Here is a 20079-nt window from a genome sequence, read left to right as displayed (position 1 = left end):
AACAGGCTCGAAGGTTGACCTTAGTCATGGAAGGAGTTTATGGCAAACAACATTATGCCAAAAGTGGTCATCCCAATTGGAACAATGTTTCAAAGAAGCCGAACTATGTGCACGTCCCCAAGCGTGGTTTCAACCAAGTGTGGCTACTACTCGTTTGAAGTTTGCATCTTCTTTTGATCGGTGACCAAGTCGTTCCGGACATTGCGGATGATGATGTATGTTTTTATCTTCATAGATGAAGTAATTTTTTCTTATATTTCGTATTTTTCTTTTTTCATAATTCTTGCTTTTTCTCGTTTATTTTATGCAGCCTCGCGTTGATGATTGGAAGGCAGAGTACTTGTACTCAACCGTGTTCCATGTCAACAACAAGGTTCCTCTACATGATCTCGCCGTGGAAATTCAATGCCTTTCTCCACATTCCGTGTTGTCTACCCAAGGAGAAGAGCTTATTATGATGCTTAGCCGTATGGCATAGGAACATATTTTTCATATTCGTATATAATTTGAATTTGATATTCATATTTGTAATTTAATATAGTTTGACCTATTGGAACATCAGTATTTTTCGTTTTGTACTGGAACATTAGTGTACTTCATACTAATCAATCATGTACTTTGGTACTGAGTAAGCTTGTACTGTTTGACTGATGTTATCCTGTACTTCTTACAATACATATCTTTGTTCTTCCTTTTTTCAATTAGCCTTTGTGTTTTTTGTTCTTAGTGAAGTGTTGTACTTCCTGCAGATTTTAGTTTTGAACTTCTTCTGTATTTTCCCATATAATAATTTGCGATATGTATTTTTTTATGTAGTTGAAGATTCGAAGCTAGTACTTTTGTGGTTTTCCAGTTGTACTTCTTTTGTTTATACTCTTGTACTTCCTGGTCCTCTTCTATTTTTTCTTAATCCTCCTCTGTATCCCCTACAAAACGAAAGATATGATATGAAATTCTTAATGGAGTTTCAAGAATGTAAACTTGTTGTACTTACTTGTATTCATGCAGATCCATCTGTTATATATATACAATTCTTTCTTTTTTTATTCGTCTAAATTAAGCTTGTACTTACTTGTACTTTAGTTATGTACTTCCTATCTTTTTGTGTGATATGTTTTCTTTTTGCTGGTCTTTTGTTTTGTTTTTGAGGATGTACTTCTTAACCGACAAAGCGCGTTAACGGCCCAGTCGGGCTTTCTGGCCTAGTAAGCATGCCGGTATGTGTGCATTTTTTTTTCGGGGGTGGGACTTGTACTTCTTTTGTGTGCAACCTTGTACTTCCTATTGCAACTATTTTGTACTTCCTTTTGTCGTTCATCAATGAATTTCCTTTTTGTTTTGTTACCTGTAAGATAAATTAGTGTACTTCGTATATCAAATTTTTCCGTGTTGTACCGCCATTCGATGTCGCCTTTGTAATTTCTTATATAACTCATGCTAGAACTTGATGTCTCGGGCTTTACCCAGTGTCTTAATTTTTGTTGTATTTTTTTTGTAATTTTTAACACACTACGAACTTCCTATTTGAGTAACCTCGTACTTCATATCAATGTATATCGTACTTCCTAGTTTTTCTTACTCGTTTTTTGCCGATGTTGCCGATGTAAAGACTTTTGATAGTAGTAAACAAATTACCTGAATGGAGTAAACCAAGATCATTTTTTCCATTCTTACATATCACTACTGAATGGGAAGTAAACTTAATTACAATATTGTAATTTATTTTCTATTTTTTTATGCTAACTTATTTCTGGTGCTCCTTCTTAGTGTTGGTGGCGTTGGTTCATTTCCTTCATCCTTGTCTTCCGCTTTGTCATCTTCTTCTTCATCTTCTTCTTCTTCTTCTTCTTCTTCTTCTTCTTCTTCTTCTTCTTCTTCCTCTTCTTCTTCTTTTTCTTCTTCTTCTTCTTCCTCTCCCTCGTCATCCTCTTCTTCTTCATCTTGTTCCTCTTCCTCTTCTTCTTCCTCTTCTTCTTCCTCTTCTTTTTGCTTCTTTTTTGGTTGTGTTCTTGTTAGCACTTTCTTCTTCGATTTTCCCTTCAGGTTCAAGCCATTTTTTACAGGGCAAGTAAGAGAGTTGTGGCCAGTTCCATATTTTTTACACCTTGAACACATTTTTCTTCTCGGAGCTTTTATTTTACTTATAGCAAGTTGTTTCATTACTCTAGGATCTTTTGGACAAGATCTAGAGTTGTGTCCCGCTTTCAGCTTGCATATACTGCAAGTGTTCTTCCCTTCTCTCTTCACAGTCTCTCGCACCTTTTTCTTCATAGCTCCTGGAGGTTTAGAGCCACCGTGTTCTTTATTCCTCGCTTCCTTTAGTTTTGGACTTAGGTGGTGGTAGTATAACCCTCTCGCGGCATACCGTTACCATCGTTGTCGTGCTGATCATCTTGCCTGGTTAGGACAATCGGGATATTTCCGTTGGTTTTCTCGTCCAAAAGTGAGTTTCTTCGAGCTCAAACTCATCAATATCCGGGCACCGGCCCGAACCATCTTCATCATTATCCGGTGTTGACGAACCCATTGCATCAAGTTCGTCATACGATGGACTCGCAGACCAACTTTTGCTCTTGCCCGCTGTTCTTCCGAGCATGTTGATTTCCTAACAACTTTCATAGCCACCGTAGTACTTCATTCTCGCCGGTACAGTATACGAGGTTCCATCGAAGCTTGTGTCTTGTAATCTCTCCTATCAAAAGTTCCTCTATGTCGCGCTCCATTAGTGTACCTCCTTAGTATGTAACCGAGTGGAATGCTATCAACCCTCGTGTGGTCCAAGCAGGCATAAAACATGTAGGCAGTAATGATCCTCGTTGTAATAAAATGAAGTTTCAATCCATTAGAAACGGTAAGAAGTGCAAGTATGGGTGAAACAGAAGTTTAAGTCACTTGGTAACAGAAGTACAAGTTCTTGTTCTTTTTTGTTTTTTTTATAATGTTTTTGTACCTGTGTGTTCCCATAGCAGACACTCGCATCTGTATTCGCCTCCAACAGGATCTGCAAGTACTCTGAACTGATGGTTTGACCAAGAAAAGTCGGTCGTTGGTTGGTGATAGGTCACCAGATAATTGTACTCATCAAGTTCAGGGTAGTCTGGGTTTGGTTTTATGCGGAAGAGTGTGCTTTTCTTCAGCAGAGCCTCGCAACTCTTTGAAAACAGTCTTCGTATAAAGTTGCCGGAATTGATGCTCAAATCCATAATGGGTTCTCTTATTTGTTTTTGATCGAAAAGAGGACACAACACATTTTTTTAAATCTTTTATGAAGAAAAGATAACAAGAATGCTAACATGAAGCACAAGATGTGCGAGAAATGTTTTTTAGATTAAGTACTCGTATTGCATATGTCTTTAAATTTTCTCGCTCGTCTCCTTTGGAATATTAGTTTGGTAACTTGTTCCGCAAAACGGTTCGGACCGAGCTTCTCATTTAACAGTACTACGCTTTAGGGATGCATTCATGCTTTCCGAGCGCTGAGTAGATGTCATTCTTGCGCGAAGACGTTCTTGAAATAGGCTGAGATCCACTCCTCCCCGATTTCCCGTAGCCGCAACATCATGGGATCATCGTGCGCATTGTATTTGTCAAGTAGATTTCGCCAAGCGTTTTCAAATTCCGTAGGCATGAGTGGCCAATTCGGGATTGCCGTAAACTCAGCCTTGAAGGTCAAATACTTCTTGTACAGACTCGACAAGTGTAGGTGGAATTTTTTCATCATATGCCATCGGCATAGTTTATGCAGTGTTTTAAAGAAAACACGAGGGATTGCTTGTGCCATGGATGGGCATTGGTCTCGTAAATAAAAAGAAGGTGTCTAGAAATCGGAACATAAGTGAAGCAGCAAATTTGAATTTCGGTTCGGATGTAATATTATTTACTATGCTATATGTTCTCACGTAAAATATGCAAAAGATTGTGCGTAAACGGACTCGTTAAAATTATTGTGGGCTGCTTCCCATTCATGCACCTTAAGAACGTTCGAACAGCCAATAAAATGAGTCTTCACTTTCATCCCCGACAAGAGCACAAGCAAAAATAGTGGACTGCAGGTGATGGTTTACTCCGACAAAGACTCCGAGGGGCATGTCTGTGTCCTGTTTGTTTTGTATGTTGTATCAAATGTTATGCAATCCCCAAAATCCTCGTATGATCCCCTACAGCTTGCAGGAGCCCAAAATATATTCTTTATACGGTTTTCATCATCAAGCTGAAAATCGAAGAAAAACTCTTTGTTGCAAGCTTTCATCTCTCCAAAGTAAGACAGAAGCTTATTAATGTCATCCCTAATATCCTCTTGGGAATTTATTGCCTTCCCGCAATTATATGGACGGAAAGTACAGATTGCTTTTAGCATGAAGTACAACCATACTACAATCAAAAGTACATGGAAAGATAGACATGCAAGAATAGGAATGTTTTTTCACACGTTAAGTACGGAGTTATCATAAAGGGAATTTGAGGTTCACAAACAACTTTTCATTTCTAAGTTGAAAAGAGCAAAAAGGGTAGAGTGTTGCTTTTACCGTTTAGCAAGTCGCGCCCATGAAATGTTAAGTACTGCGCGCCTCCCACCGATGAATATAGGATCGACAAAATTATCCGATGAGATACATTCTCAAACTGCAGGAACTTTACAAATTCCAGCAAAGAAGGGTCGAAATTTTTATGAGAATGTAGGAAATTCATCATGCTGGGGCTTTGAATCATATGGTGGTTGTGTTCGAATTTTATATTCTCAATTACATAAGTATCATCTTCCTTCTTCTTTACTCTAATACCAGCAGGGCAACCACATCGACTAGTGGTTTTATCACGCTGGCGGTCAGTTCTCGCAACGATGTTCTCGTAATGACCTTGGCGGTTGCAGTATAGGTATCGATTGGCACCATTGTGCTGTCCAGTTCTGACTCCAAAACCAGCATGCCTTGCATATCTGTTGTAAAATATTTTGGCATCCTCGAAATCTTTGAATACCATTTTAATCTTTGGTAATAGATAATCTGGAAGATCATTATCCTGCAAAAACAAAAAACAATAGTACATTAGGCATCTCAATGATAAGTACAAGTATCATAAAACAGAAAGTACAAGTATAATGTAGCAACAAGTACAAGTGTGATACAGCAAGATGTTTAGAAACTAAATTTCTTCAAATGTACTCACATGGTCAGTAGCGACGTTGCTCCACCGGGGTATCTTCTTCTTCTTCAGGGAGTATTGGGCAAGGCGGTGTCACCAATGATTTGTGTAACAATGGATCTGACGGGTCACGGCGTGGTAATCTAGATGACGAGGGTCGTACAGGGTCACGAGGAGGCAATCCAGAGGACGAGGGTCGTACAGGTGCACGTGGAGGAGGATATCTAGATGACGAGGGTCGTACAGGGTCACGAGGAGGAAATCCAGAGGACGAGGGTCGTACAGGTGCACGTGGAGGAGCAAATCCAGAGGATGAGGGATGTACAGGTGCACGTGGAGGAGGAAATCCAGAGGATGAGGGATATACATGTGCACGTGGAGGAGCAAATCCAGAGGATGAGGGATGTACAGGTGCACGTTGAGGAGGAAATCCAGAGGATGAAGGTGCTGCTGTTTCAGGTACTTCTGGTTCCCTACTAGTCATTTTGTAGGCACTAGAATTATGTTGATCTGGAGGATGTGTAGCACCAACCTCAGCAACCTTTCTAGCAGGTCGTCTAGTTGATAGGACACGTGCAATATCCAGGATATGTGGTGGCACAGAGGGCCCTGGATTGTAAGGAAATTGTGACGTTGTTTCTGCTTCAGCACTTTTGTTCGTATCACAATTTGTTTCTGGACTATACATGTCTGAGTCCAATCCATTTGTAAAAGGTGAGTAGCCAGTGACAAAGAAGTTGCGTGGAATTTCAGGAGTAACCCACTGTAGAGGTTTTGGATCAAGCACAACCTCACTTCTTTTTTTTCGTCTAGCCGTTGATTCATCCCGCGATAGTAGAATATCGAGATTTATTCGAATTAGGAATGGCCAGTACACATATCACAATTATAACTTGGATAAAATAACTAGTTCATGAAAAAAAGAGAAGTACTATTATGGAGAAAGAGAAGTACAATATAACCAACATTAGCAGTACAATATAACTAAATACAACACTCAGAGGTTACTAAGTACAACTAGTATAACAGATAAGTACAGGACAAAAGGATTTACTAAGCTCAAGATCTAAGTTCAACTAGCAAAACAGAGAAGTGCAGGTCATAGGGATTACTAAGTTCAATTTTTTACTAAAGTTCATGTGCTGAAACAGAGAAGTACAGTACACAGGCATTACTAAGTTCAATTTGCCAAGTTGAATTTGCTAAGTACAGGTCAAAAGGATTACTAAGTACAACTAGGGAAACAGGGAAGTGCATGTCATAGGGATTACTAAGTTCAATTTGCTAAGTACAACTAGGGAAACAGGGAAGTGCATGTCATAGGGATTACTAAGTTCAATTTGCTAAGTACAACTAGGGAAACAGGAAGTGCATGTCATAGGGATTACTAAGTTCAATTTGCTAAGTACAACTAGGGAAACAGGGAAGTGCATGTCATAGGGATTACTAAGTTCAATTTGCTAAGTACAACTAGGGAAACAGGGAAGTGCATGTCATAGGGATTACTAAGTTCAATTTGCTAAGTACAACTAGGGAAACAGGGAAGTGCATGTCATAGGGATTACTAAGTTCAATTTGCTAAGTACAACTAGGGAAACAGGGAAGTGCATGTCATAGGGATTACTAAGTTCAACTAGCAAAACAGAGAAGTACAGTACACAGGCATTACTAAGTACAACTAGCAAAACAGAGAAGTACAGTACACAGGCATTACTAAGTTCAATTTTTTACTAAAGTTCATGTGCTGAAACAGAGAAGTACAGTATACAGGCATTACTAAGTTCAATTTGCTAAGTTGAATTTGCTAAGTACAGGTCAAAAGGATTACTAAGTACAACTAGCAAAACAGGGAAGTGCAGGTCATAGGGGATTACTAAGTACAACTAGCAAAACAGAGAAGTACAGTACACAGGCATTACTAAGTTCAAAGAGAAGTATTGGAGTTGCAGTAGAAGCAGAGAAGTACTATAAGCATACAGAATAAGTACAATTTCAATATTCGACAAAAACAAACAGAGAAGTACACTGAGAAGTTCAAGATTATAGTTTCTAGCTGTACAACATTGTCTCACCTCATTTTGTTCAGATGTACTTCGTTTCAAAGGTGTAACCGCTGCGGATATGCAAGTTTCCCTTATTTTATCTCGAGAGCAAAGTAGATTTGTGAGCAAATCGAGGTGAAGATCTTGTAGGAACGACATCTTCAACTCTTTTCCGTCGAATCTGCATCTTCTTAGATTTTGAAGGATCCATTTGCTTGGATTTCTTGAATTTGCAGAGAAGGATGCAGAGAAGGATCCCTCAAGTGACTCGCCGGAGAAGAGGGGGGCGCGCCAGAGAAGAATTCGGCCGGAGAAGAAGTTGGCTCGCCGGAGAAGAAGATCCCGTGTGCTCCGCGCGAGCTCGGTCGCCGCGCGAGCTCGGTCGCTCCGCGCGAGCTCGGTCGCTCCGCGCGAGCTCGGTCGCCGCGTGAGCTCGGTCGCCGCGCGAGCTCGGTCGCCGCGCGAGATCGGTCGCTCCGCGCGAGCTCAGTCGCTCCGCGCGAGCTCGGTCGCCGCGCGAGCTCGGTCGCTCCGCGCGAGCTCGGTCGTCGCGCGATGGCGCCGGAGGCGGGAGGCGGGAGGCGGGGCGGAGACGGGGGGAAGGCGGGTGGCGGGCGCGGGGTGGCGGTGGAGGACGGGGTGGAAGCGGGGCGGGATCGAGGCAGGTGGATTTTGGTCGGGGCGGGGGGGGGGCTCGGTCGGAGCGGGGCCGTTCGGCCATAAACCTTATATAGGGGCCGGTGGTGCTCAGAATAATATTCTGAGCACCGGTTTCAGAATAGTGCAACCCTATATATATATATATATATATATATATATATATATATATGTGGTTGAATTTGTGTGGAGAAACAAGAGAAAAGGAAGCAGGAAATTTTTTCCAGGCCGGATATTAGCAAAATATCTGGGCCCTGAAAAACGGCTAAGGACTTTTCAGCTGAGCTCTCAGTAAGCCCCTGGATCCAGGCCGGATATTTGGCCGGACATTTTCAGAAGGCCGGATAATCCGGGGGGGGGGGCAGATTATCCGGCCCTTACTTAGGCCAGATAATCCGCCCCCAAATTTCCACCAACGGCTCGATTTTGGGAGGGGTATAAATACCCTCCTTCTTCCTCCAAATCAAGCTGCTCAATCCTGCCCAAGTTCATCCACCATTAGAGCCACTCAGGAAACACAAGATTCACTAGATCTCCTCCTCCAACCATCCAAAGCTCTTGATCTTTGGAGAATTGAAGGAGAAGACCCGATCTACATCTTCACCGAAGCGATTTGCATTTCCCCCTCATATGCTTGAGTGCCCCTTTGCTAGTGTTCCTCTTTGGAAACCCTAGTTGTTTGTGGTTGATTTGTTCTTGTTCTTGTTTTTCTTGTTGTTGTTGTTGTTGTTGTTGTTGTGTTGTTACAGATATTGGGATCCTCCAATTCGGTTGTGGATGTGTGCCCCAAGAACCTTGTAAAGGCCTGATTTCCACCTCGAGGAAATCCCTTAATGGAAGTGGGCTAGGTCTTTGTGGTGTTGCTCATAGGAGACCTGAGTGAGGCCTTTGTGGCGTTGGTCTGGCCTTTGTGGCGACCACACTCCTCCAAACGTAGATGTACTTCCCCTCAAAAGGAAGGAACTACGGGAATCATCTCTGTGTCTCCACGTGCTCCACTCTCGGTTACCTCTATCCTTATTAGCTCTACTATATCTTGTTTAGTAGTTGATCTTGTCATATAAGTAAATTCACATAGTTGCATATCTAGATAATTTACCTTTGTGTCAAGCCTAAATTGAAAAAGAACTAAAAATTGGTTAGCACCTATTCACCCCCTCTAGGTGCGGCATAAGATCCTTTCACCTTCTTGCTCCAGGCATACGGCCCTGAGACGTGACAGTGTCGCTTTTCCGGCCCGGTAAAGTGAAAGATATAAAGTACGGTCGTCATCACTAGTTGATGCTTCCCTTACTAGTTTAGTTGCTATTACCCCCATGTTGAGTGCTATTGGTCCATGCGAAACAAAATGGATTACGATGGGTTACGGAAGAACTAAATTCTCTCAAACAGAATGGATTAAGATGGATTACGAGTGACAGAATTCGCTGCCTCTTCCAGCCATGTCTCAACATGTTGGGTTCCAAAGTAGGACACAAAATTTTTCCTACGACATAATTACATAGCCAAGATCTATTCTATGGAGATGCAAAGTAGCGGAGGGATTAGGTGTTCATACCCTTGAAGACTGAAAAGCTTAACATTAACAATGAAGTTGTACGTCGACGCTGACCTCAAAGTCGTGAAGAAGTCCAACGATGAACCGCTCCAAGTGTCGCGCCTCCGCAGTTCTACACACGTACGGTGTATAGACGTCCCCCGTGCTCCGGTCCAGCGAAGCAACGGAAGTAGAAAGATTCGGACTTCCAGCAGCATGAAAATGTGCGGGTGGTGGACAATACCCCAACCTACACACGTTCTAAACTTCGGGAACACAAGTGAGGGAGAGGAGAGGAGAAAGAACTCAATGGGATGAATGAGGGGAACCCCTTGATGCTCTTTACATGGAAGGTGACCTTGCTTTCAGTGCAATTTATAACAGCCCCTGCAGTATTTAGAAAATGTCTAGCAAGAATAATAGATAAATTATCATCTTCAGTCATTTCTAATATTACAATGTCCGTAGGAATTTGCACATTAGCAATAATAATAGGAACATCTTCACGTATACCAATAGGAAATCAGTAGATTTATCAGCCATTTGAAGTGGAACCTCAGTGGGAACTAACTTATTTAAGTTGAGCTTCTTATAAAGAGAGGTTGGCATGACATTTACCCCTGCTCCAAGATCACATAGAGCATATTTCACATAAGTATTCTTAATAGTACAAGGAATAGTAGGAATATCTGGATCTCCATGCTTTCTGGTAACTTCCCTTAAAAGAATAATCAGCAAGCATGGCAGTAATAGCTTCATTAGTATCTTCCTCTTGTTATTAACAATGATGGTACCGATGTGGGCATTACATCGAACACCTCGTGCAAGACGGTTGGAGGATCGGCGATTGTGGGCGCCGGCGCGGCCTTCTTCCGCGCGGTGGTCTTCTTGATGGCGGGCTTGGTGCCCGCAGGCTTCTTTGGCCCCAGCGTCGCCTTCTTCCGACGGGCCTTGGCGACCGGCGGGGCGGCGATGGCCGGGGCAGGAGCGACGAGCGGGGCCGGGGCGGTGGCGGGCTGCGGCAGCACGATGTGCTGCCCAGCCGTCGCCGTTTCGCGCCGACGTGCGTGGCGGCGGCCACCGCGACCACCTCCGCACCGGACCGCACGGGCGGGCGACGGGCGGGAGGCAGCGGGGCCGGCGAGCGAGGCGACGGGGCCAACGACGGAGGAGGTGGGCGGGAGGGCGGAGGCGGCGGGCTCCATAGCGCGGGGCAGCCGGTGGCGGCAGGGGCGACGGGCGGGGCGCGGACTGAAACTTCCCTCCCGCGCGCATGTGGGGGAATAGAGGTTGTAGGGGTTGGGCCTCTCCAACCCTCACATGTACATGTTGGGAGGAGAATATGAAATATGGGTCCGGCCCTTAATTTTTTTTGAGGGTTCGAGGGTTAAGGGGTTCTAGTCTACGTCATCGAAAACTGTAAAATAACGATTATTTTTGAGAATTTGAGGGTTTAGGGATACTACTAGAGATGCTCTTATAAGCCAAAGCCTAAGGGAATCTCTAGGGGCGCGATGCAAACGGTCGCTCAGCGACCGTTTTCGTCCGCCGTGACCGGAAATGCGTCTGGCACCACCTCCAGCGGGGCGACACAAAGTGACCGGGCCGTCCGCGGAGACGCAAACCTAGCCCAAATATGCGCCTCGGATGCGTCTCTGCGGACGTCCGGAAACGTCCGCTCGCATCTAGCGGACGTTTCGTCAGGCCCGCCTGGCAGCGACCCTGCGTCGATGCGTCTTCTCAAACGCGCCAGCAACTGCGTCACTGCGTCGCTTCGACACTCTGCGCCACGTTAATGGCGTTGCCTCGGCTGCCGAGCGGCCGCCCACCTCCGCCAACCACGTTAATGGCGACGCCACGCGTCCCGCGGCTACCGCATGCCTCCGGCCTATATAAAGAGGGCGCGCGTTCTTCTTCCTCATCCACTCCTCCAAAGAAACCCTAGCCGCCACAAAAAGCTCGACCGTAGCGCCGCCTAGGTGTTCCTGCGACGCATCCAGGCCCGCGAGGTAGCCCATGGCCGGTCCTGGTGGCCGGCGAGGCGGTCGAGGCCGCGGCCCTGGGCGCCCCCGTGGCCGGGGCAGGGGCCGCCGTGGTGGAGCAGCTACGGCCCCACGCTCGCCGTCACCTGCGCCCTCCTCGTCCTCGCAGGAGGAGCACTGCTTCGAGTTCCTCCTCCGCATCGACGATGACCCACTCGGCATCAAGCGGCTCCCGGACAAATTCGTCGAGTTCGTCGACGGCGTCGAGCCGGCGCAGTCTACGGGAGGCCAGCTGCAACTTCTGCCGCTGGGCCGTGGATGTCCTGTTCGACGGGCATGGCAAGATGTACCTGCACATGGGGCGGGACAAGTTCGCCCGTGACCTCGCGCTCGAGCCCGGCCGCCGCTCACCTTCTCTACGAGGGGGACGGCGAGATGATCGTCAAGGCGTTCGATGACACAACCTGCCGCAGGCAGTACTACACCGGCGAATCCGGCTCGGACACCGATAGTTAGAACTTAGAGTGTTCTTTCTTTGCAGCGAATCTGGCTACGGGCCAGACGAAGCCAGTAGTCGAGGTTTCTGGATATTCTTCCTCGGTAGAACCAACAAGGGCACCGTCTCCTCCCGCTGGATTTTCCAGTTTGGGTGATTGGGTGTGCCCTCGAATGTTCTTTCTTGGCAGCGAACATACGGAAATCAACACAACTAGCTTTATTTTTTTTTTTAAAATTTATATTTGTGTCGACCATGGTTCAAACTATATGTTAGTTTGTGTAAACCATGTTCCAAACTATGTGTTAGTTTGTGTAAAATCATGTTTCAAAATGTAATATTTGAAACTATGTTTAAATGGAGAAGATGAAAAAAAGAAACAAAATAAATGTGCCGCCCCGGTGGAGTAGATCCCGACGCAAATGGACGCGCGGACAAAAACCAAGTATTTTAGCGTCTGCAGCCCGGCGCAAACGGACGCTAGCGTTTGGACAGCCAGAGCAGCTTATTTACACTAGGAAGTCAAAGCACATAAACGAAGACCCTCCTGGAAAACCAGTCGTTTCCGTCAACCGCTGCTCATTTTCCCCCACTGCAGCCATGGCAGGGAGAGCTCCTCCCACCGAACCCTAGCTCCGGCCGACTTTTCCCTCTTCTCCTGCGCCGCCGGCCGTGTACTCTCCTCTGTTGTCCTTTGCATCCCCGGGACCCGGCCCAATCGACCTTTCCTCCTGGCCCCCCCACCGCATCTAGCTTCAGACCAACCGAATCGGACCGCCGGCCACTGGACGCACCGGCGAGCCTCGACGCCCACCGCCGGAGAACGTCGACGCTCACCGACCTGTGCTGGTGCTGCTCCTCGGTTCTCTTCTTGGCCTGCTGCTACTCCACACGGTAGAGATTCTCATCTCTGTTTTTTTTTTTCCTTTGGCAATAATTGATGTAGAGACTACTGCACTCGGTTCCCTAGTATAGTATGTATGGTTGCTGCTGCACATGGTACAGATTCTAGTATGCATGGATTTAGGTTCTGTACATAGATGTGGTATATTGAATGAGTTGCTGCATGGACATGTTTCATCAAAGAAGAAACAAGGTAAAATATTGGGCAAACGCAAGACCAAGCCCATAGAAGATGAAGAAGAGAAGAACCCTTTCTTGCGTGTATTCAAACGAACATGTAATATAAGAACAAGTACTATATTTTGGTAGTGCGTCTCTAATATATAACGACCTTGTAATGTAATATTTGCTCCGTTAGAATTTACCCTGTCTTATGGACCTATTCACACAGGTAGAATAGCTTAAATTCAAGTGGAATAAAAATAGATGATTAGGCCATTAACAGTAAATTTATATGTAAACAATATATACATAAGCTCTCTCTATCCCAAGGGCATTTCAAGTCTTCTCACTACCAACAGCCGGCAGCCAACAACTAGTTTGCCAAACTGGTTCCACTAGTCACAGCAGCTTTCCAGGACAGCAGCTCTGCCACAGCTCACAGCCCACAGCTGCTTATTTGAAAGCCACAGCTCAACCAAACACCCTCTGAGTCGGAGGGCTTCTCAGCGCCACCATGCCAGTCCACTACCGGTCTACCGCAAAACAGCAGGCGTTGGCATCGTCTCCGGTACGTGAGGGTCCCCCACGCCCGCCCAGCATTGCTTACCCACTCACAGCAGGCTATGAGTAGGAGTCTAGCAGCACCTGCGCCGAGAAGCATCCCCTTCCGCTCCCCTTCCCGGCTTTCGCCCTCTGCTTCGCCGCCCCACCGCCACCGTATCGTCCGCGGCAGATCCTGCAACCAGACTCCTGGGCTTCTCTGCCTCTCGTCCCCGCCGCCATAGCCGGATAGTGCCGCCGCGGCGGTGTGAATTGCGGTGGCCGCGGTACCTTGCTGTCCGCGGATCGTCTCCGTGGTACGCGCGGCATTTGTGTTGCTTGTCCAGTTGAAGGCCCTGCCTCGCTTGCCCCTTCTAACCAACGCGTAATAAGAGCATCTCCAGCCGTCCTCCCTATACAGCGTCCGGTAAAGCCTCTTTTAACGGCAGTATGGGGGGCGCCGGCGAGAATTTTTTTATGGGGGCTCGATTTACCCAGTCGTGCCCCCTGTATCACCCCCAAATCGTATTCAAATTTAAAAACGGTGATAGATAGATAGATAATTTGGCGCCAACACGGCGCCGATCGAACCGAGTTCATCATAAACATCTTACAAAAAGGAAAAAAAGAACTAGTTCAGCTCCAGGTGGCGGTAGAAGACGTTGTAGTCGCTGCCATCCTCGACGAAGCTGCCGTCGTCCTTGGGGACCGGGTGCCCGGCTGCTGCAGCCTTGGCCGGAATTCCCACGTCGCTGCGGCAGCGAGTCCTCAAACTCGACGAGGATTCTGTGGCGGCGCGTGCGCTCAGCTGCCTCCTTCTGGCCTCGGACCGCGACCACGCCAGCGTGAAGTCGTCGGACGTCGGCGGAACATCGTTGAACGACGCTAGGAGGCTCGCCCTCTGCCCTAGAACTCCTCTGGGTCATCTGCGGCGGCGTAGTGGAGCTGGCCGGTGCGGTACTCCTCAGGCGGAGTCCACTCCGGCTCCTCTGTCTTCGGCTTCTTCGGCCGGGAGGAATTGCTGATGGGTTGTTTTTCGCGGGCGATGACCCGTTCCCTTCGTAGCGGCTGAGCTCGAAGAGGCGCCGCTGCCTGAAGAAGCCGTCCCAGTTCGTGGCGTTCTCCAGGTCCCAGCGCGGGTCCGCGTGTTGCTCCGGCGTGAGCTCGCCGTAGTAGTGCTGGTGCATCTCCTGCGTGCACGCATTCCCGCGCGGCTCCAGCGGGATCGGGATGCATCCCGCGCTCAGCCGCCACCTTGGGCGCGCGCATGTTCGGCGGGGCCATGTACCCCGCCACGTAGAGCGCGCGCCTCCTTGTGCAGGGTGTGGCGACCGAAGCCGTTCGCGGTGGCTCCGTACCCTTCGTAGCGCTCGGCCATGGCTGCGGCGGCTGGTGGGTGGATGGCGCTAGGATTTTTCTAGGTGGATGGCGAGATCTCGACTGTGTGCGGCGTGAGGGGAAAGAGCGGTACATATACAGGCGAGCAGGCGCGTCGCGAAGCCGTGGCGTCGCATTAATGCTGCCCCGTGCCATTGATGCGACGAGAGCCTGCTCGCTGCTGATGGGAAAGCTGCGGCCGTGGGAGACGAGGCTTTGACGCCACGATGTGTCACTGGCAGGCGGGTCCCACCGAAGACGCCCGTTCTGCCGGCGCCCCCGCTTGCCCTCCTTTGTGTTGGGAGTGAGTCGGGAGCGCCGGTAGCAAAAACATCTTCTGCTGGCCCAAAAACAACTTAGCTGGTCCCGCCATCGTTGTCGCCATTTCCTGCGGTTCACTCTCCTAACTCGTTGGACTGAGGTAATATTCATCCCTTTTGCCCGGCCTAGTTTGCCCTGAAGCCAATTTACCTTTAGATAGTGGCGGCTGGGTGTTGAAGGGGTAAGAGACTGGTTATGTTGGTTGCTTCCGAGTACAGAGAAAGTATTATCTAACTTAGCTCTTAGTGTAATGCATTTACATAAAAATATATACGCATAGAAAATATTTTTTAGGGACTTTTGATTATGTCTGGCTCTCATATAATGTCAGACATGATCTTTCGTTCTGTTTTTTTTTTCCTTTTGTTCTGTTAATGACTGCAAATAAGGGACATTGTGTGATTTCTCCACGGAACTGGAAGATCATTTCAAAGCTGATATGATCTTCTACCGCTCTTTGATGATATTAGTCTATGTGTCTCGTCTCATCTAACGTGTTATCTATTGCAATAGTGGAATGAATGAAAGGTTATTTGGGTACCATGGTATCATCGCATCTAACTATTTTTTCTTAGTTCAAGTATATGTTTCAGGAGTTCCATTTGCAAATTTGTAACAATTTCCATTCTATTTGTTGCATGTCTTTCATTCGTGGGTTCTTACTTATGAACCCACAATACTTTTTTTCAGCAAAATTTATTGCATCTGAACATTTTTGCAGTGTTGTGGTTAAGTGATGGCAGAAGGTCAGGATGGCCATTATGATTCGTCCACTGACAGCTTGCGTGTTGAGCCTATATATGAATCTTTTCTGTGTCCACTCACAAAACAAATTATGCGGGATCCTGTCACTTTAGAGAGCGGTGCTACATTCGAATGTCAAGCCATTTTGAAGTGGTTTAAGGAATCTGATAGCAGTGGAAGGAGACTTATCTGCCCTGTTACTAGAAAGGAGCTCAGTAGTACCGAGTTAAATCCGAGTATTGCTCTAAAAAACACTATTGATGAATGGATGCATCGAAATGAGGCAGCCAAACTTGATGTAGCTCGTAAATTATTAACTTCTGAGAGTTCAGAAAGTGATACTGTGCAAGCACTTGAATATGTTGCAGAGATATGTCAGAGAAGTAGATCTAGCAGGCATGTAGTGAGGAAGCTTGGCTTGATAAGCTTGGTTTCTGAGTTGTTGAAGAATAGCAGTACAAAAGTACGACAAAAAGCATTGGAAAGTCTCCGTTTTGTAGCAAAAGATGATAATGACAACAAGGTGCCATTTTATGAATCTAGTTTCTTTTTGTGTTCAACTTATCATGGCTCTTGTGTTTCTAATATCTCGGGGTATTCTCCGCAGGATGAGATTGCTGCCGGGGATAACATTCGTACAATTGTGAAGTTCTTATCTCATGGGCATGTCCAAGAGAAAGAACAAGCTGCATCTCTGTTATATGAACTTTCGGAATACAAACCTCTTTCAGAAAAAATCGGGAGTGTTCCTGGAGCCATCCTCATACTTGTTGGCTTGTCAAGTAGTAAAGTAGAAAACGTATTGACAATTGATTGGGCTGAGAAAACACTGGTAAATTTAGAGAGCTGTGAAAAGAATGTTAGACAAATGGCTGAAAATGGTAGACTGCAACCCCTTCTTAGGCTTCTCCTTCAAGGTATAATTTATATCCTTTGCTGTTCTTAAAAACTAGAGAGTGTGTTTCTGTTTCCTTTTGTGAAAAAGTAGAGAGATTTTGTCTATTGTCGTTGCTATGATACAATACAGAGGTAATACATTCTGCCTGGTATTCTAATCACTTCACTTCTCAGCTGTGTTAGGATTTTCCTGTATTCCTTTCTTGTTTCTCTTTTCTCCCATACACCAATATTGGATGTTCATTCTTCACCACTACTTGCTACCATAGGCATACAAAGTCTGTCATTTTCTAGTTTTTAAAGAAGAAAAATTGTCACCTATGCAGAGGTATTCTTCATGTAGGGGCGTTGTTTATTAACAAGCCGACTACCTGAAGAGTTTTTATTAGTTTTGAAGACGGGGGTAAGGAATCATGGGTTTGCTGCATGTTTAAGATGTAGAATTTGCTAGCCATTGTTTCCGTTCACTCATCTATAGCTTTGTCATCGTAGTATGCTACTCCCGTGCATGTATAAGAATCACCCCATTTTGGTTTGTGCAGGTTCTATCTAGCATCATTATTTTGGGGCCAATTCATATTTATCTTGTTAATTATTTGTGCCAAATAAGAAGTTAAGCACATACCGAGTTAGAGAATTACAGTAATTACTCCCAGGCGTCTCAAGTTTTTTTAGGTACGGATGTATCTATAAGCAAGATGTGTCTAGATACATCCATACCTAGACAAAATTAAGACACCTATTGTTAGACGGAGGTAGTATTAACAATGTGCTATTGAGTTCATGCATTATGTAATTTCCAAATGGTACTGATTGAAACGTTATAAGCATTATCTAGTTTTGTAGAATAATTGTTATCTAGTTATTATGAAATTCAATCTTCTTTGGTCGTGTACCCATTGCTTATTTTGTCCATTATCAGGCTCACCTGATACCCAATTATCCATGGCTGCTTATCTTGGGGAGCTTGTCTTAAGCAACGATATGAAGGCCTTAGTGGCGCAAACCGCAGGCTGTGCACTAGTCAACATCATGAAAATTGGGAACCTGGAGGCCAGAGAAGCAGCTCTGAAGTCATTAAACCAAATTTCATCTTACGATATCAGCGCAAAGATACTAATTGAAGCAGGTATTCTTCCACCTCTGATAACAGACCTCTTTACAGTTGGCAGTAATCAGCTTCCAATGAGGTTGAAGGAGGTATCAGCAACAATTCTTGCAAATGTTGTGGCATCGGGTGCAAATTTTCAGTCCATTCCACTAGATCACAGCCGCCAGACCTTAGTATCTGAAGAAATTATTCACAATCTGCTTCATCTCATCAGTAATACAGGGCCTGCAATCGAGTGCAAGTTACTCCAGGTCCTTGTTGGTCTAACTAGCTCTTCTGCTACTGTCCAAGGCATAGTTGATGCCATTAAAAGCTCTGGTGCCACTGTTAGTTTGATACAGTTTGTTGAAGCACCTCAAAGAGAGGTTCGCATGGCTTCCATCAAGCTTTTGAATAATATATCACCATGTATGGGACTAGAATTGGCTGATGCTTTTCGTGGAAATTTTAGTCAACTCAGCAGCTTGATTAGGGTCATTGGTGACAACAACGGCATTTCCGAAGAGCAAGCTCCAGCTGCTGGCCTTGTAGCTGATCTTCCACTGCAGGATTCAGTGCTCACTAGACATCTTGTGCAAGATGGGGCCTTCACCACAATCATATCAAAAGTGATGATGATTAGACAAGGGGAGAGTCGTGGAGGACGTTTTGTCAATCCTTTTCTTGAAGGTCTTGTTAGGATAATCTCCCGTATCACATTTATCTTGGAAGATGATCCAGATATCATTGCTGTTGCTCGCCAATACAATCTCACTGCACTATTTACTGATCTGCTTCAGATGAATGGTCTTGATACTGTCCAGATTGTCTCTGCCACTGCATTAGGGAATCTCTCTCGCCAATCAAAGCATCTAACAAAGGTACTGCCACCTTCCACCCCAGGATTGTGTTTTTCAATATTTCCATGCATCAGCCAGAAGTCTGTGTCAACCGGGGAGTGCAGAGTTCATCATGGGATATGTTCTTCAAGGGAGAGCTTCTGTCTCTTGGAAGGGAAGGTGGTGGAGAAGTTGGTTGCTTGTTTGGATCACAACAATGAGAAAGTCGTTGAAGCCTCTCTAACAGCATTGTCCACATTATTGGAGGATGGAGTGGACATTGATCAGGGTGTGATGGTCTTGTGCGATGCGGAAGGGGTCAAATTGATTCTTGATGTGTTGTGTGAGAATCGAACTGAGGCACTGAGGCAGCAAGCGGTCTGGGCCGTGGAGAGGATCCTCAGGACGCATGAAATAGCTTACGAGATCTCAGGAAACCAAAATGTTGGGACGGCCTTAGTTGAAGCTTTCAGGCATGGTGACTTCAAAACAAGACAAATTGCAGAGCGAGCACTAAAGCATGTTGATAAACTGCCCAATTTCTCGGGGATATTTTCGAAGATGGGGGCACAATGATGGTGTTATGCGAATGTAAGAACACAGAGTTCAAAGGTTTGTGCATGCCAAATCTCAAGCCAATGATTTTGTTCCCAGCTCAAGATTGTCGCGCTGACTATCGCTCTCCAAATAGTTCCCAAACCGACCAGATTGACTGAATGAGAACTGAAGGTATTGTTCGTGTGTATAGTATGGTGTATATATTCTCCCCTGTAAGCTTGTTGTATCTGTATTATTCAGATGGGCAGATCCATAGGGTGATATTCTTCTTGTGTTCGTACAATAATTATACGTAGGTCTCCTCTTGGGTTGAAATCCCAAAGGAAATCAGGGAGATCTTGCATAAAGGAAAATTGTACTCCGTACTTTTCATTTATTCCGTTCAGTGGTGATTGCCCAGGCACCAAATGGTAAGACACTAGAGGTGGGTAATTGGGGCTGCAACTATTTGGAATAAATTAAATGGTGCATTGGGTAAGATTTGATCCTGATACCTTGTAACTCCGATGCGATATTAGATTGATGCACTAGCCAAAATTTTTAAAAGTTCGAACCTTTGGAAAGGGCTAAACTATATATTTTAACAGGACGATATAAATCTTGCAAAAATGATGTGATTCTAGTCATTATGCGGAGGGAGACGGGAGCTAGCATGCAAGAGACTGACATGATTGTGTTGGCCAGGTGTGTTATTTCCTGCGGTAGTTAAGCTATTGGAGTTGTAATTAGTGGCTCTAAAAAGCCCTCCTTTCAACACGGATTCAGTTAGTATTTGAATCCTTTGGTGAACAA

The 20079-nt window shown here is 45.6% G+C and overlaps 1 protein-coding gene across 1 annotated transcript; it reads left to right on the top strand.

Annotated features, from left to right (window-relative positions):
• The first annotated feature begins 12663 nt into the window (after positions 1-12663).
• LOC124708692 (U-box domain-containing protein 44-like) lies at positions 12664-19659 on the top strand. The gene is made up of 4 exons (XM_047240365.1): positions 12664-12750; positions 15881-16426; positions 16511-16820; positions 17723-19659. Exons 2-4 carry the CDS (start codon positions 15896-15898, stop codon positions 19303-19305), a joined length of 2424 nt encoding a protein of 807 aa, XP_047096321.1. The 5' UTR covers positions 12664-12750; positions 15881-15895; the 3' UTR covers positions 19306-19659.
• The last annotated feature ends 420 nt before the right edge of the window (positions 19660-20079 follow it).

This window comes from Lolium rigidum, chromosome 4 (genome assembly GCF_022539505.1).
Source record: "Lolium rigidum isolate FL_2022 chromosome 4, APGP_CSIRO_Lrig_0.1, whole genome shotgun sequence".
Taxonomy (NCBI): Eukaryota; Viridiplantae; Streptophyta; class Magnoliopsida; order Poales; family Poaceae; genus Lolium; species Lolium rigidum.
Note: the sequence above shows the minus strand (reverse complement) of the source record. Positions and strands in the feature narration are given on the sequence as shown.

Bases quoted from the DNA above. Each gene is read 5' to 3' on its own strand.
- LOC124708692 (XM_047240365.1), top strand. From the start codon at position 15,896: ATGGCAGAAGGTCAGGATGGCCATTATGATTCGTCCACTGACAGCTTG. The intron at 16,427-16,510 runs GTGCCATTTTAT...TATTCTCCGCAG, and splicing joins AAGATGATAATGACAACAAG to GATGAGATTGCTGCCGGGGA. The intron at 16,821-17,722 runs GTATAATTTATA...GTCCATTATCAG, and splicing joins TCTTAGGCTTCTCCTTCAAG to GCTCACCTGATACCCAATTA.